General features: G+C 40.5%; 1 protein-coding gene across 1 annotated transcript in view; it reads left to right on the top strand.

Moving 5' to 3' along the window:
- imp3 (IMP U3 small nucleolar ribonucleoprotein 3) overlaps positions 1–18,047 on the top strand; it is a 151,862-nt gene that overhangs the window by 54,389 nt on the left and 79,426 nt on the right. Inside the window, exon 4 of the mRNA XM_033028366.1 lies at positions 5,503–5,582. Coding sequence (XP_032884257.1) covers positions 5,503–5,582 — 80 coding nt within the window. The remainder of the gene's footprint in view (positions 1–5,502; positions 5,583–18,047) is intronic.

The raw sequence follows: 18,047 nt of genomic DNA, 5'->3' as shown, positions 1-18,047 counted from the left end.
CAGGTGTTTCGGTTTTTTTCTTTATTATAGAGAGAATTCTTCTGTCATCAGCTGTGGAGGTCTTCCTTGGCCTGCCAGTCCCTTTGTGATTAGTAAGCTCACCAGTGCTCTCTTTCTTCTCAATGACATTCAAAACAGTTGATTTTGGTAAGCCTAAGGTTTGGCTAATGTCTCTAACAATTGTGTTCTTGTTTCTCAGCCTCATAATGGCTTCTTTGTGTTTCATTGGCACAACTTTGGTCCTCATGTTGATAAACAGCAATAAAAGTTTCCAAGGTGATACAAAGACTGGAGGAAAGACTAGATGCTGAGAGCTCACTTATACCTGCATTAAGGAGGCAATTAAACACACCTGAGCAATTACAAATGCCTGTGAAGCCATGTGTCCCAAACATTATGGTGCCCTGAAACGGGTGGAGACTATGTATAAACACAGCTGTCATTTCTACATGGTGAAACCAAAATGTATAAAAATACCCTTTAATAAAATCTGACAATGTGCGCTTGAACCACATGTGAATTTTTAAAATTACAAATCTGGAGTACAGAGGCAAATAAATAAATGATAGGTCTTTGTCCAAACATTATGGAGGGCACGAGGTAGTTGTTCTATTTTTATTGAATGAAAAAGGCTTCAATTTATTATGGGGAACAAGGAAATGGCAGATGAGTTGAACAGGTACTTTGGATCTGTCTTCACTAAGGAGGACAAAACAATCTTCCTGATTTAGTAGTGGCCAGAGGATCTGGGGTGACAGAGGAACTGAAGGAAATCCACATTAGGCAGGAAATGGTGTTGGATGGACTGATGGGACTGAAGGCTGATAAATCCCCAGGTCCTGATGGTCTGCATCCCAGGGTACTTGAGGAAGTGGCTCTAGAAATCGTGGATGCATTGGTGATCATTTTCCAATGTTCTATAGACTCAGGATCAGTTCCTGTGGATTGGAGGGCAGCTAATGTTATCCCACTTTTTAAGAAAGGCGGGAGAGAGAAAACAGGTCATTATTGACCAGTTAGCCTGACATCGGTGGTGGGGAAGATGCTGGAGTCAATTATGAAAGATGAGATAGCCGAACATTTGGATAGCAGTAACAGGATCGGTCCGAGTCAGCATGGATTTATGAAGGGGAAATCATGCTTGACTAATCTTCTGGAATTTTTCGAAGATGTAGCCAGTGGATGTAGTGTACCTGAACTTTCAGAAAGCATTTGATTAGGTCCCACATAGGAGATTAGTGGGCAAAATTAGGGCACATGGTATTGGGGTGCTGACATGAGTGCTGATATGGATAGAGAAGTAGTTGGCAGACAGGAAACAAAGAGTAGGGATTAACGGGTCCCTTTCAGAATGGCAGGCAGTGACTAGTGGGGTACTGCAAGGCTCAGTGCTGGGACTGCAGCTATTTACAACATACATCAATGATTTGGATGAAGGGATTCAAAGTAACATTAGCAAATTTGCAGATGACACAAAGCTGGGTGGCAGTGTGAACTGTGAGGAGGATGCTATAAGAATGTAGGGTGACTTGGACAGGATGGGGGAGTGGGCAGATGCATGGCAGATGAAGTTTAATGTGGATAAATGTGAGGTTATCCACTTTGGTAGCAAAAACAGGAAGGCTGATTACTATCTAAATGGCGTCAAGTTGGGTAAAAGGGAAGTACAATGGGATCTGGGGGTCCTTGTACATCAGTCTATGAAAGTAAGCATGCAGGTACAGCAGGCAGTGAAGAAAGCAAATGGCAGGTTGGCCTTTATAACACGAGGAGTCAAGTATAGGAACAAAGAGGTCCTTCTGCACTTGTACAGGGCCCCAGTGAGACCACACCTGGAGTATTGTATGCAGTTTTGGTCCCCTAATTTGAGGAAGGACATTCTTGCTATTGAGGGAGTGCAGCGTACATTTACAAGGTTAATTCCCGGGATGGCGGGACTGTCACATGCTGAGAGAATGGAGCAGCTGGGCTTGTACACTCTGGAGTTTAGGATGAGAGGGGATCTCATTGAAACATATAAGATTGTTAAGGGCTTGGACACGCTAGAGGCATGAAACATGTTCCTGATGTTGGGGGAGACCAGAACCAGGGGCCACAGTTTAAGAATAAGGAGTAAGCCATTTAGAACGGAGATGAGGAAACACATTTTCTCACAGAGAGTGGTGAGTGTGGAATTCTCTGCCTCAGAGGGCGGTGGCGTCAGGTTCTCTGGATGCTTTCAAGAGAGAGCTAGATAGGGCTCTTAAACATAGCGGAGTCAGGAGATATGGGGAGAAGGCAGGAAAGGGGTACTGATTGGGGATGATCAGCCATGATCACATTGAATGGCGGTGCTGGCTCGAAGGGCCGAATGGCCTACTCCTGCACCTATTGTCTATTGTCAATTTGATCCATTGTTTTAATTTGACAAGTGATCAGTGCCTCGCCTTGGTAGTGTTGAGCTTAGACAGACTTATCCAAAAGCCATGGACGATTCATAATTGGAAGACAATAAATTTGACACTTGACGGTCTGGAAGCTATGTCCCAATCTGAAACATTCTCTGTCCATTTCCTCCATGGATGCTGCCCAACCCACTGAGTTTGTCCAGCTGTTTGTTTTGTTGTTGCCATTGTATTGTTGGGAATAGGTTTCTACATTAGTACTTGATGATGAAAGTGCATGTAGCAGTTTAGCGCTTGTTTCTGAGATCTTGGTAGGTTTTGTTAGTTTTTCTTCCTGTCAGCAGCAAAAGAAAATTAGATTGTGTAAAATAAAAATCTGGACGAAGCCAAATTCCTATACAGTCATTCGCTGTTAAGCATAGATGTGGATTCAGATCATGAGCAGTGATGCAGCTCGATTTATGCAAAGCCATCAATATTCCCCCAAGTTCTGTTTCCTTCTTGCTTTGTTTTATGACTGCTTCTAGTTTCTCTCATGTCTTCTCTTGTTTATTTACCTTTAAAGCTACTACCTTTGCCAATCTCCAAGCAATTCCACCAATTTTGATGTCATCTGCAAATTTACTACATCCCATCTACATTTGTCATCACGTCATAGGATCAAATGACACTAAAGTGGGTGGTATTGTAGATAGTGAGGATGATCGTTAAAATTGCAGCAGGAACTTCTTCAGTTCGGCAGGTGGGCTGAGGAATGGTTGATGAAATTTAATGCAGAGAAATGTGAGGTGTCGTATTTTGGGAAATCAAACCATGGCAGGACCTGCACAGTGAATGGCAGGGCTCTGGGGAACGGTATAGAACAGAAGGTTCAAGGAGTGCAGGTGCATAGTTCATTGAAAGTGGCATCACAGGTAGATAGGGTGGTCAAATAGGCTTTCAGCACATTTGGCCTTCATCAGTCAGAGTATCGAGTATAGAAGTTGGGAGGCCATGTTTCAGTTGTGTAAGACATTGGTGAGGCCGCATTTAGAGTATTGTGTTCAGTTTTGGTCACCATGTTATAGGAAAAATGTTGTCAAGCTGAAAAGGGTGCAGGGAAGATTTGCAAGGGTGTTGTCAGGGCTTGAGGGCCTGAGCTATAGGGAGAGGTTGAGCAGGCTAGGACTTTATTTCTTAAGAGCGCAGGGGAATGAGGGGTGATCTTATAGAGGTGGAAAAAAATTCTGAGAGGCATAGATCGGGTAAATGTACAGTCTTTTGCCCAGAGTCGGGGAATTGAAAACTATTTAAAGTGGTGGGGGGGGGGGGGGGGGGATTCAACGGGAACCTGAGGGGTAACCTTTTTACACAAAGGGTGGTGGTATTTGGAAACAACTGTCAGAGGAGGTAGTTGAGGCAGGTACTATCACAACATTTAAGAGACATTTGGACAGGTACATAGATAGGACAGGTTTAGAGGGTTATGGGCCAAGTGGTACTCGTGTAGATGGTCGGCATGTTGGTCGGCATGGGCAAGTTGGGCCGAAGGGCCTATTTCCACGCTGTGTGACTATGACTCTAAGTCACCATGTGTCCTACTTTTCTGGATCAGCCTATGTTGAGGGAAGTTATCAAATGCCTTACAAAAATCCATGCAGATGGCATCTACCGACCTATTATCATTGACGCCTCCACAGAAAACTCCATAGACTTTCTAAGGCATTACCTGCTGCTGACCAAGCCAGGCTGGCTCTCCCTTATTAGCCCTTTCTCTTGCAAATGTGCAGAAATCCCATCCAAAGAATCCTCCAAAGATTCTCTATCATTGACATGAGACTTGCCAGTCTTTAATTTCCTGGATTATCGCTGCTTCCCTTCTTCAACAAAGGAACAATGTTGGATACTGTCCAGTCCTCCGGGATCTTACTAGTGGTTAGCGAAAATACAGAGAAATTGTCAAGGCCCCAGTGATCTCCTCTCTTGCCTCTCTCAATAACCGGAGAAAGATCCCATCAGGCTGTGGAGATTTATCCATATAATAACCATGATAATTAATAAATAATAACCATGATGAATATGGGCAAAGAAAATGACAGTTAAAAACACAAATACAAATGGTTAAATCTAGGAAGCCAGGTGCACAGACAGTGCATACAGATAAAGGATTTTTTAACTGTTAATAAGAGGAACACCTCTTGGATTATTAAGATTATACGTGAGTATTATGATCGTGTATGGTCAAGGGTTGTTGAAGGGGAATGTCATGTAGACAAATGAATGAAGAAGCATTATACTCTCATTCCTCTAAGTACTTTGAATCAACTCACACTTGTGGATTTTCTTTTGTCTCTGTACACCATATTTCCTCACACGGGCAGGAACTTTGGTAAGTGCCTTGAATAGTGATCAGATGAGAAGCATCTCTCCCAAAGTTGAAGAGAAGCCCACGTGATTTTTTTAATATAGGGCTGCCTAGAAGGTATAAGATTTGACATGTCCTTGAAAAGATTTAGCCAAGGATGAGAATGTTTATTCTTCTTTGTGAGGCACTATGTCCTTAAAGACATTTTGTAGTAAATTTAGTTTACCCTAATTTTAAGGAAAGGATTTGGCGATTGTGATGCCTATTGCATAAAGACAGTCATGTCTTCAATAGAGTTGCTGGTATCCAATCTAAGTTTTTAACTTGAAGTTGGAAAACTTTCAAAAAAAAAATGAAGTGTGTTTATCGAACACAGCTTTTCAACACAAATGGGAAAGACTGCCTGGGATATATAAAGCTTCAAGTATCCTTTACTTGGTTTAGTTGTGCATCAGAAATAGGTCAAATCTGATGTGGTTGAGTTTTGTATCTCTTTAGAAACTGCAGTGGTGACTGGTATATTCTAGGACTCATTTGGAGTAAGATCCTCAATTACTAATCCATTTTGGTTGGTATGGTAAGAATTTTGTATTTTCAACACCAGGGTACCAGCTTGTATTGACATTTTTTGGCAACTTCACAGCTGTACAAATACATGACTGAATTCTTTTGTCTGTGTCCGACAGTTGAAGGAGGGTGATATTTGCTGAAATGGGCAATAAGTATTTGATTCTGTGTTCTTGAATAATAACTGAATTGTGGTCTTTCCTGCAGGAGGCGTCTCCCCACTATAATGATAAAGCTGCATATGGCCCAGAACCTGAAAACAGCAATTACTTTCATTGAGCAAGGACGTATCCTTTTAAAACGTTCCCATGGAATGAAGAACAATGCAGTTTCATTTGCATCACAGCGCCTAACATATTTTAAATATTTTTGATATTCTCCAACACAGGTCGTTCTGCTGTAACATGTGTTTCTATAACACAAATTGGATATAATGCCTTTGATGCATTAGGGAACACGATTTTCTTTATGCGAGCTGAATCGATTAAGGCACCGTGTCGCAGCGGTAGAATTACTACCTCCCAGCACGAGAGACCCGGGTTCGATCCAGACTACGGGTTCTTTTTGTATTGTGTTTGTACGTTCTCCCTGTGGCCACATAGGTTTTCTCCAGGTGCTTTGGTTTTCTCCCACACTCCAACGACGTACAAATTTGTGGGTTAATGGGCTTCGGTAAAATTGTGTACGGGTTGATTGCTGGTCTCTGTGAGCAGAAGGGCCTGTTTCCGCACTTTATCTTTCAAGTTTAACGGATAACCTGATTTTGTTCGGGAACTAGAGAATCACTTAAAAGTCACTTCGGAAATTTATAATCGGAACAAAAAGCACTTGGAGGGCTGGGGGGTAGTTAACCTGTTTCTATTCAAGCAAGGCATACCTTAGCAAGATTCTCTGCAGTAATCAGACCATTGTCTCGAGAATACAACTGCTGCTACCTTAACCATAGGAGGGCATAGAAATTGACAAGCAATCACTTCTATTGAGACACTTGTGTTACGATACTCTTAAACAATGTAACATATGGCCTTTAGTATCTTTAACTTGCAGTAACCAAAATAACATTGCTATTGAAAAGACCTTTAATTTTGAAAATCCTGCAGGAAAAATAGCTTGGTTATTGCAAATCCGAAACACTCTAGCCTTTAACCCCTATGCCCCTATTTTACACAATGGTCTTTATAATGCAATTTTCTATAACACCTATCCCCATCCCACCTCTCCCCATCTTTATCAGTTAAAACATCTTCAACGTTTTCCAAACCGTCTCAAGCAAGAATTATTTTGTTCCCAACTATGTCTGCCTCTGCTCCTGTCCATTAATTTAAACTTGTTTCCATCCACCTAGCAGCTTTTTGTTCATCTTCTACACCAGTAAAATAGCCTCTCTCACCTGATCCAAGGAATTAACAGTCATCTTTTAACCCCTTGGGGCTTTATTTAACATGTGAAATCAGTCATAAGATCAAGGCATATTTGAGAATCTTGTATTTGGAAAGACAGGTGGGCAGAAGGAATGGAAACGAGCAGGAAATCTGAGGAAATATTCTCAGTGGCTGCACAGTATCACTAATGTAACATGATTATAACAAAAATGTAGATTGTGGAATAAAGAAAACGTTCATCCCAGGGAGCCTAGTTTTTCTTTACGCCAGAATAAAATATCAGTTTAAAAGTAATCAGAAAAAATAAAAAGTATTACCATGGGGGGGAGATACTTTCAGGAATAACTATTACTCTTATTTTAATCCTTTGCTTTAAAAGTTCGTATTGACAAGTTGACTGATTATTGAAGCTTCATCTCACAATTGTCCTATTACCCGGAAACCTTTGTGAATGTTTCATTTTGTATTAGTAAAAAAAAAATCGTTTGAACACAAACTTGCATTCTAAGAGAGATATTTGTCTTATGGTGATAAAGTGCTGTGAAGTTTGGACAGCTGGATAAGATAATGTTTACACAGATCAGTGCTACTTGGTTGTACTGTATATTAAAAGGGAGATTGAATGAGGTCCATTAGCTTAATCCTTTGTTTTGTGCACAGCTGCTAGGCTTTTAAGATTTTCCTGAGTGGATGTGTATTTGTCACCCATTTTCTTACTTTCCATCTCTTATTTTCCCTCTCACTCTCTTGTGTTTCCAGCAAAACTGATGGACAGTGATGTAGTGTCGCTGGATTGGGCAAGGAAGTATAGTTTCAAAGCAGTTGCAAGAATCAATCAAGATGTTTGGGACTATGTTTTCATGTGGGAATCCTAAACTTGATAGTCATGGATGGAACTACTAAGGCCAAACAATTCAGCCTGACATTTTGTTCTCTCTAAGTTTATAGCTGAGGGTTGCAAAATTAGTTGATCTTTCACGAACGGATAACAAATGGAATCAAGCAATACACTTTAAACAATGTAATGTGATCATAATCGTCGTTGACTGAAATATTTGTACTGAAATAACACGTATCACATTTTGGGGCTTCAGTGTTAGACCACCCAGACGCAATGTAGGGTTATTGCATTCTCGACAGTTGCAGCCTGGTGTTAGTATTCTGTGGTAACTAAAGACAGCTTTAAGAAAAATGATTATTGAGTATACATGAGCTTTGATGAAGAATTTCAAATATTGGAAGCCAAGTATTTCACATGGAGGTTGTACTGTTTCAATGTAATAGTTGTGTCCTTAAGAACCCTCATGTTGTAGAAAATTGTGTTACAAAGACAATTGTATCAATGGGAGAAACTAGTTTAAGAGCTAGAGAGTTTCAGATTTGCAATAACAATAACATTTCCTGCAGGATTTTCAAAACTAAAGGTCTTTACAAGAGCAATATGTTTATTTTGTTCCTGCAGGCTAAGGCTGTACATTGCATGGAGTATTTTTGCGCAAATGTCAATATAAACGATTGCTTGTCAATTTCAATGGCAGCCCACAATTCAAGTAAAGCAGCAACGTGTTCTTAAGAGATAATAGTGTATGATTACAAGGAGGATACTTGGAAATAGTTTTTTCCCCCTGTAGTGTTTAAATACAAAACAGCTTTTTTCCTGCACGACAATTTCAAAAGTAACTTTTGAGTGGTTCTTTACTTCCCAATTTATATTGTTTAATACCAATTCAGCATAATGCAGATAATGACCCCCAATTCATCATTCGTGTTATAGCCAATACGTGTTATGGAAATACGTATTACAGCCAAAATATCCATATATTGTTCCTGCCCTGTAAGGGTAATATTCATTTTAAAGAAATTTATCGATTATGTTAAAATAATGTCAGTCATTTCGGGATATTTTGTGGAGAGGATTTGTTTCAAGAATTATTTTTAGCGTTTGTTCCACTCCATTCTTCAGAAGTTTGTTACACGTGATTTGGCTCCGTGACTTGTCTGTTACAGCAGGTCTGTGGCTTTTATGTGGAAACCTTGAAATGCCAGTTGCTGGGAAACTTGTGTCATTATATTATTCTTCCATGCTGAAAGCAAATTTTAAAATTTGCCTATGAAACCTGTGACATTTCAGACCTGTATCTAGAATGTGCAGCAAAAAGTGCCTCTGATGACTGAAATGTTCTCATATGGAAAACAAAACTAATTAATGCCTTACAACCCAGTGGCATGATCATTGAATTCTCTAATTTTAGTTAACCAACCTACAAACACCCTCCCCTTCCACCTATATTCCTTCCTCTGGTTTCACATTTCACGTCTTGTGTACTCTTATCTCTCACACTTTGGCTTTACATCTCTGACCTTTGTCCAACCATCTGCAGATCAAACCTCCCTCACCTGTATCCACCTTTCACTTGCCATGCTTTATCCCACCTCCACCTCTCTTCCAGCTTTCTTCCCCCTCCTACAATCAGTCTGAAGAAGGATCCCGACCCAAAAGTCGCTCATCCATGTTCTCCAGGGATGCCGAGTTACCACTTTTTACCAGCACCTGCAGTTCCCCGAGTCAAATTCTTAAAACATTCTTCCATTTCCATAATGTGTCCACATACCTTTTGTTCTTGTCTAGTTTATCTGCTGCTGAAAGGTCTTTTACGTTGAGACCTGGCTGCCTATTATTCTCTATTTAACCTCATAATTTTCCTCCTGGTGTTCATCCAAATTTATACTGCATGTCTCTTAAACTCGTCTATCCATCACTCTTATTTGTTAAAGTTTTGGTGTTTACCTTTGTGCGTTAAAAAAACATATTATTTTTGCTTCTACTCTTCTTCAGTCCTGTAGCCCGTGGACTGTACTCTGTTCCTCTAACTATTTTGTCTGAAATCCTTTGTTCTTTTTGCATGGGTATTGTGTTTTCAGACATACTCCCTGGAACTTTATGCTTAAATCAATCTTTGTATCTCTCCATCTTGCCATGCTCATTAAAAAACATGTTTATATTTCTACCACCAGCCTGTTACTTGATGCTAGTCTTTTTTTCCTGATGCCACCTCTTGAAGTAACTTAGGTTTTTATTTCTATTATAAAGGGCATTACAGATGGCAACAGAAGCAGCAGATTCTAGATTTTAGTAATGATCACAGATAACAATTTAATATCACTGAAGCACAAGTACCAGAGTTTAAAAATGAAACGAACCTTCATGTAACATGAAGAAATGTTTTTGGATAATGAACTGGCCTCTCTGGTGTTCCCGAATGACTTAGGCTTCATTGTTGTTTTTGAGATATCTTTGAATATAAATTAGGTTATGAAGACTTATATGTTATTATTAAACCATCAGGAGCAGCATTTCAGATGAAGAGTTGATATTACAAATGTCTTCATAATCGTATGAATTATTTTGAAAGTTAAAGTAGCCATGTAGTAAAATATGAATTGGTATTTTACTCGCAGGAAGGACCGCAGCCAACAAGCCAGGTAAATAATTGGGTGATCTGTACCAACGTTTGAACCACCAGTGTTGCTTGAAACACTTGTATGAATTCCTGCTCCTCTCAAAAAAAAAGTGTGGTTTCCCCAGTTATCACCTTAAACTTCTTTCATGTGAAAGACAATGTGTCCAGCAGTACAACATTCAACCAGAGCTGTGCTGATAACAAAGTTTATATATCTCTAACATTGGGCAAAGAGAACACGGGATTTGTAAACCATTTTTCCTTAATCTTCCTCATTCCAAGCCTATGCCACTTCCGTGTGGAGTCTGGAAAAGTTCAATTCTTGAGATAATTTTTGCTTTAATATTCACTTAATATAATACTTGTGGCACAGCCGTAGTGAAAAATTGAAACAAGTAATGTGTTTTAACATAATTTTATTTTCTGCCTATTTGTCTGACATGTTTGATTTTGTAATTTATAAAGATTACAAAAGTATGAGTCATTATTTCCACTGGGAATTAGTTTCAACATTTTTAAAAGAGTAATTGCCTTGGAGAGAAGTGATTAAGTTGTTTTACAGTTTGCATTGTAGATTGTGTAGTTATCTCTTTTCAAACTGAACATGACCTATTTCTCCAGTTACATCATGTCAATGCTGAAGATGCATTCCTATCATTGGGAAAATTCTTACTTCTGTCCTTGTACTCCCATTTTAAATTTAATAGTCTGATTCTTGTTCTCTTCTTTGCTAAAATTATTACTATGCCCCTTTTGGATATTTTTTTTTGTGTTTTTAATCGTAACCTTGTTTGTTTTTACTTTGTTTATACTTACCGTACATAAATTGCTCTTTCCTCCTTTAATTTGCAGCTGAACTTTTGTGTTCCCTTTCCCTCTATCCCAAATGTGATAAATTCCTTGGGATATGAAGTATGTTGAGTTGCATTGTTGCCAGGTTCTGTAGTTGACCTGGAAGCTTACTGGTACTTCAAAGCAAAGTCTAAATTATTTTTTCATTCAACTTTGGATGCCTATTTTGTATGTGTCTTTAAAAATACCTTCCTAATTGTCTGGCGATAGACAAAAAATGCTGGAGTAACTCAGCAGGGCAGGCAGCATCTCTGGAGAAAAGGAATGGGTGACGTTTTGGGTCGAAACCCGTCTTCAGACTGCTGATTGAGACTGAGAACTTGCTATATAGATAGTTCTAACTACTGCATTTCTTGTCCACTCAACACATTAGCCCGCCAATGTGAATAGAGCATCCTCATTGTGGAAAAAAAGTAAAGATGGTTCACATTTCCATGGCAAGAGTGGAAATGGGAGGTGAATTAGGTTTAGTTTATTATTGCCACGTGTACCTAGGTACAGTGAAAAGCTTTTTTGTTGCGTGCTATTCAGTCAGCGAAAAGACTGCGCATGATTACAGTCAAGCCGTCCACAGTGTACAGATAGAGGATAAAGAGAGTAACAATTAGTGCAAGATAAAATCCAATAAAGCCCGTTTAATTTGATTTTAAGGTTTTCAATGAGGCAGATGGGAGATGAGAACCACTCTCTAGTTGTGATAGGATGATTCAGGAAGTTCAAGGAGGTATTTGGTGTGGTAACCAAAAGTTTGACAGTGGACGTGGAGTTTAAAAGGAATAGAGGGAAGTGAAGATTAGAGGGAGGTTAATGATGCCCAGAAGGGCATAATCAGTGCTTGGCACATTTTTAAATTAAAGTGATGAGTATCAAGAAAGTGACCAGTTGCAATTCTTTCCTTGCAGTTTGATTTCTTTCACAGATCCAGAATTTAATTTGCAAAATGATTTCAATTCTTTTTTCAGTTTTATTTACATTTTTCTATTTAAAATTAGAAATGAAAAGGGGCAATGATCTTCTGAGTTTTTAATGTAAGATTATTGAGAAACTGGTTCAGATCTTTAAGGGAATCCATTGGTTAATATTGCCTTTTACTGTGCATCTTGTTCCATGAGCAGATGAATTTGTTGGGAAGTTTGTTTATTTCGAGAGGGTTATCATACAAAAACAGGGATGTCATGCTGAGGCTTTATAAAGCACTGGTCGGACCCCATTTGGAGTATTGCGAGCAGGTTTTGGGCCCCATCTCTGAGGAAGAATATGCTGGCATAGGAGAAGCTCCCGAGGAGGTTTACGAGAATGATCACAGGAATGATTGGGTTAACATACGATGAGCATTTGAAGCCACTGTACCTGTACTTGCTGGAGTTTAGAAAGATGAGGGGGATCTAATTGAAACTTATTGAATAATGAAAGGCCTGGATGGAGTGAATGTGGAGAGGATGTTTCCACTCGTGGGAGAGTCTAGGACCAGAGGTCATAGCCACAGAATGAAAGGAGGTATCTTTAGAAAGGAGATAAGGAAGAATTTCTTTAGTCAGAGTGTGGTGAATCTGTGCAATTCATTGCCACAAACGGCTGAGGAGGCCGTCAATTAATATTTCTATGGCAGAGATTGACAGATTCTTGATTAGTAATGGGCCTGTGCCACTTAGGTGATTTTTCAGCGGACTGCCGCGACTGTCAAGTTGCCGGCAGTCGCCTGAAAAACCGGCAACTGGAACGGCGACTGTCAGAGTGGAACGCGCGTGCACACACACACACACACACACACACACATACACACACACACACCACCCCCACCCCCCTTCCTTCACCAGCCCATTATGCAGGCGGAGGACAGGGCAAGCGGGGGGAGAGCGTTGCCTAAAAGATTCACACAGTGCAAAGCCAAGGTGAAACTGATACACACTGCGATGAACAGGTTGGCGCTGTCATAAGATGGATAAAGCACAGTGTATGGTAAGTCCTTTAAAAGAGGGGGGGGGGGAGAAGGAGTGGAAACAACTTTTAAGAAGCCAGAGATACACGGCTCTGAAGCTCAGCAGACATTTAACATTACCAGTCGATTATCCTTGGTTCTGAAAACTACTGCTTACCTTTTTTTCCCCCAATGAGCCACCGAAATTCAGCATGGGCTACAGTCTATGAGAACATCCGAGAACCTGCGTCCGCCTGGCAACTCATTAGGACCTCCTGGCGACCCACCTACGGCTCGAGAATTCTCGCTACTCTCCATGGCGGCTTCATTCCAGTCGCGCTAATTTTTCAACATGTTGAAAAATTCACGGCGACCATAATGAGGCCGTGACTAGTTCCCAGAATGCGGGAACTCATCACGACCATGAGGGCAACTCCACAGCAACCACCCGCGAACATGTGGCGACCACGTGGCAACTGCATAGTCTCCTGCAGTCACCTAAAAAGTTGCGTAAATGGGACCGGCCCATTAGGGTGTCAGAGGTTATAGGGAGAAGGCATGAGAAGGGTTGATAGGGAAAGGTAGATCAGCCATGATTGAATGGCGATTTGATGGGTCGAATGGCCGAATTATGAACTTATGAAATAACATCTCGTATGAATAGAGCAATGTGCCTATTCAAAGAGTCACTAACTGCTCGAACAGCATTCAATTTGTGATCATCGTGAAAATGTTTACTTGCATTTCTAGTGCATACTTTTTCATTTCCTTGGCAGTGTGCAATTATGAAGGAACATCTCAGTTCTGTATAGTTTCGGATCCTGCATTTATTAATTAATGACAGTACCGCTGCCTTTCAAAAATACCTGTCCACAACATTGGTAAGTGCTGGTCTCTGCTCTGAAAAGAATGGAGAGTAGCAATCCCAGAGCAGAGATGAAAAGAAGCTTGAACCAGATATAACTGCCAGAAGTAATTGGCCCTGCAGCTGGGAGTAGTGCTTGAAGAAATTCCATGACTGTGCACCATTTGTTAAGGTTATTGTTCTGACTCTTTTGAATGTCGGTTTGCAAATGCGGCCTTGAAATGAAGACTGCTGCAGCACTTGTGCACCTTATGGTCCAAACTGAACACACAGACGCCTGTCCAGCAATGATAGGTATTTCACCAGAGGTGCTTCGATGCGCCTCACTGCCGAAGCCCCACTCAACAGCTTTCACAGCTCTTGTGCACACCAAGTCACAACGCTTACACCATGGAGCATTGATATCTATGTCCCTGCTTGCAGGATAAGGCAAAGGAGGGGTTTGATTCCAAACTCAAAGGATCAACGGGTTGGAGAAGCAGGCCTTTTTACTTGTGGATATTGTCATAAAAAAAGAGATGTTTCTCCAACTTCTCATGCAACCAACTACTTTACTGTCTCAGCTATCACAAGTGCGGATGTTTATTGAATAGAATTTAAGAGTAATCGCTTATAACCAGGACACAGTCAAATGAATTGGATAGTTAGGGCAACATACTTGTTTTTTTGTTGGACACACATTATGACACTGTTTTCGCAGTCGAGTTATTCTCCTTTGCAATTATCTCATGCCAAACCTTTTCCCACTCGTGTTCACACTCTCTTGAGACCTTTACTGGGACAGGGTCTCTCTCATTTGGAGCTCTCCCCCCATTCAGTGCTCCAGGTGTTCTCTACAATCTTGGTTGAGTTTGGAGGACTGGAGAAGATTGACCAAGAGGCATGGTGATTTACTTCCCAGCAATATGGCGTCGGAAAATGGATGGTTGGAATATCTGCTGGCCAGTGACTGCTGAAGTATTGACTGATATGCACAATCTGAAATGAAGGAAGCACAGGCACTTGTGGTTTGGTCTGAACCTTGCTGCTTGGGTTTGAATGCTTGCCCCTTTTTAAATTATTTTCAAGTTTAATATTCTGGTTGGAGTCTCAATGCATCCAATTTCAGGAAATTGCATCAGTGACTCATATTGCACTGCAGTTCCAGATTTTTAAATATAATTATGTAAAACCCTGCAGGGCAGTTACTATTTATTTAGCTTCTTGTAGTGTAAACTCACAATGAGTACTGAAAGAGGAATTGTGTAGTTGTTAATGTTGTGTAGAAAATCTTGCATATTTGTTTAATTTAGGAGATGTAGGTTTTCCTGCCACTTATTGTTAATTCTTTCTTGCTCTTACAAGGCACTTGTGTGACTTGTGTGTCATTATGTTTTCTTGTCACATGTTTTTCCATGCTATAGGGTTTAGGGTAGACACAAAATGCTGGAGATACTCAGCAGGTCAGGCAGCAGGTCTGGAGGAAATAAATGGCAATTCATTTTCTTATTCATTTCTCCAGAGATACTGCCTGACCCACTGAGTTGCTCCAGTATTTTGTGTCTATCTTTGGTCTATCTTTCATAGCAAAATGATTTGAGTATAAGAGCAGGGAGGTTCTACTGCAGTTGTACAGGGTCTTGGTGAGACCACACCTGGAGTATTGCATACAGTTTTGGTCTCCTAATCTGAGGAAAGACATTCTTGCGCTAGAGGGAGTACAGAGAAGGTTCACCAGACTGATTCCTGGGATGGCAGGACTTTCATATGAAGAAAGACTGGATAGACTCGGCTTGTACACGCTAGAATTCAGAAGATTGAGGGGGGATCTTATAGAAACTTACAAAATTCTTAAGGGGTTGGACAGGCTAGATGCAGGAAGATTATTCCCGATGTTCAGAACTAGGGGTCACAGTTTAAGGATAAGAGGGAAGTCTTTTAGGACCGAGATGTGAAAATCAATTTTTACACAGAGAGTGGTGAATCTGTGGAATTCTCTGCCACAGAAGGTAGTTGAGGCCAGTTCATTGACTACATTTAAGAGGGAGTTAGATGTGGCCCTTGTGGGTAAAGGGTCAGGGGGTATGGAGAGAAGGCAGGGATGGGATACTGAGTTGGATGATCAGCCATGATCATATCGAATGGTGGTGCAGGCTCGAAGGGCTGAATGGCCTACTCCTGCACCTATTTTCTATGTTTCTATATGTTTCTATGTATAAGCCAGCATTTGCAGTTCATTTTTATTCCATGCTCTTAAAATATATATATATACTGATTAATTACTGGTGCACACTACAACTGAACGTTGCTCTTCGTAGATGACATACAGCTTGTTTATTACTTTTGGCTTCCTGGATAAATCAGTTACAAATCTGCCAGGCTCCAATTTGAGGTTTACTTTTTAAAATAATGTTTGGTCCCTGCAGCAAGATTACAAAATATTGAGCTTCCGCTGCAAAAAACCTCCCCTCCTCTCAAAGCTCGAATAGTAAATTTTACACCAGCCAACACCCTTCCTGTTTTGAAGGTGGCAACTCTTGTCGATCACTCTAGGACATCTCACTAAAATGAGCACTCCTCCTCACTCCATGAATCAACAACATTGGCAGATAGTTTGACCATTGAGGGTATTGCAACAAAGCTGAATCTTGCACTCTCCTGATTTCTGGATGTGTACTCCACGTAAAAGTTCACTAACTATGGATTGAAATCCTAGCCTATTTAGTATGCTTGGATACTGAGAGCATTTGTGTTCCCTTACACAGCAAAAATCAAATCAGTAATTTTTGTTTTCTTGACGATGCTGTAAGTTAGCTTTCTAGATAACGTTGGCACTAATCTTCAAAACTTCTTGGCAGCTTCTCTTCCGAGTATTGTGTAATGCGAGAAGACAGAGAAGTAAAAGGATAAAACGCCTTGATCTACGTGGGCTGGAGGGTTTGGTTGAAGAAAATAAGTCTTTGGGTTTAGTTTATTGTCATGTGTACCTTGATACAGTGAAACACTTTTATTGTGTTCTAACTAGTCAGCAGAAAGACAATACATGATTACAAAGTAAAATCTGATCGAAGATAGTTCGAGGGTCTTCAATGCGGTGAATAGTGGCTCAGGACTGCTCTCGAGTTGTTGATAGGATGGTTCAGTTCAGTCTTTATACTGTATGTGATAGGCGGGCACACTGATTTATTATGACCTGGGGTCAATTTCCATTTACTTTATACAGGATTGTAATTTACGGGCTTTTTGGCAACTGAATTATGCTGTTTACAACAAGGATCAGTGGACTCTGTTTTAAGACATGGGATTCCAGAATTTATTGGTAGTGTTTGTGGGATTTTTGTCTCATTCCTATTATGGTGAAAAATTTAAATCTGTGCTGTTTTTTCTAGGTCATTATACTCCTCGTCCATTTGTGCAATTTTAAAAGCTTTTCACTTGAGATGAGTGTGCTTTCCAAAGTAAATTTTGAAACCATCCCAAGATTTCAGATTTAGTCCTTGCCCAACACGGCCATAAAATGAACATATGTGTAGGAAAGAACTGCAGATGCTGGTTTAAATCGAAGGTAGACACAAAATGCTGGAGTGACTCAGCGGGACAGGCAGCATCTCTGGAGAGAAGGAATGGGTGATGTTTCTGGTCGAGACCCTTCTTAAGACTGCTTAAGTTACTTATGGAGTCAACTCTTCAATGCCCCATCTACACTAGTCCCACCTGCCACGTTTGGTCCATGCCCCTCTAAACCTTTCCAATCCATGTATCTGTCTTTTAAATGTTGTTATATTACCTGCCTCAACTACTTCTTCTGGCAGCTCCTTCAGTACACCTATCTGTATGTGGAAAAAGTTGCTCCTGAGGTTCTAAATAAATCTTTCCCCTCTCACCATTAGCCTATATCTTTTGATCTTGATTTCCATCGCTGACTGGATAGCATGCAATAGCTTTTTACTGTGCCTCGGTACACGTGGCAATAAACTACTCTGGGTAAAGGACTGTAACTATTCCTCTAATGATCTGTAAGATCACAACTCGGCCTCCTGTGCTCCAATGAATAAAGTCCTAGCCTGCCCAACCTCCACCTGATAGTTCAGGCACTCAAGATGCTCGCTGACCCACTGAGTTTCTACATCATTTTGTGTTTATCAAGTGTTTCAGTTGCACTCTGCATACCTTACTCCTGCGTTTGCCCATTTTAGGGACTCAGGCCGTTGATACTGTCCTTCGGCCCATGACTGGTTTGAACTTTAAACTTTCCCTGTTAGGAAAAAACAGGTACATTATTATGCTGGTGGGTA

The sequence above is a fragment of the Amblyraja radiata genome, chromosome 10, assembly GCF_010909765.2.
Source record: "Amblyraja radiata isolate CabotCenter1 chromosome 10, sAmbRad1.1.pri, whole genome shotgun sequence".
In the NCBI taxonomy this organism is placed as follows: domain Eukaryota; kingdom Metazoa; phylum Chordata; class Chondrichthyes; order Rajiformes; family Rajidae; genus Amblyraja; species Amblyraja radiata.
This window is presented reverse-complemented; position numbering and strand designations above follow the sequence as displayed.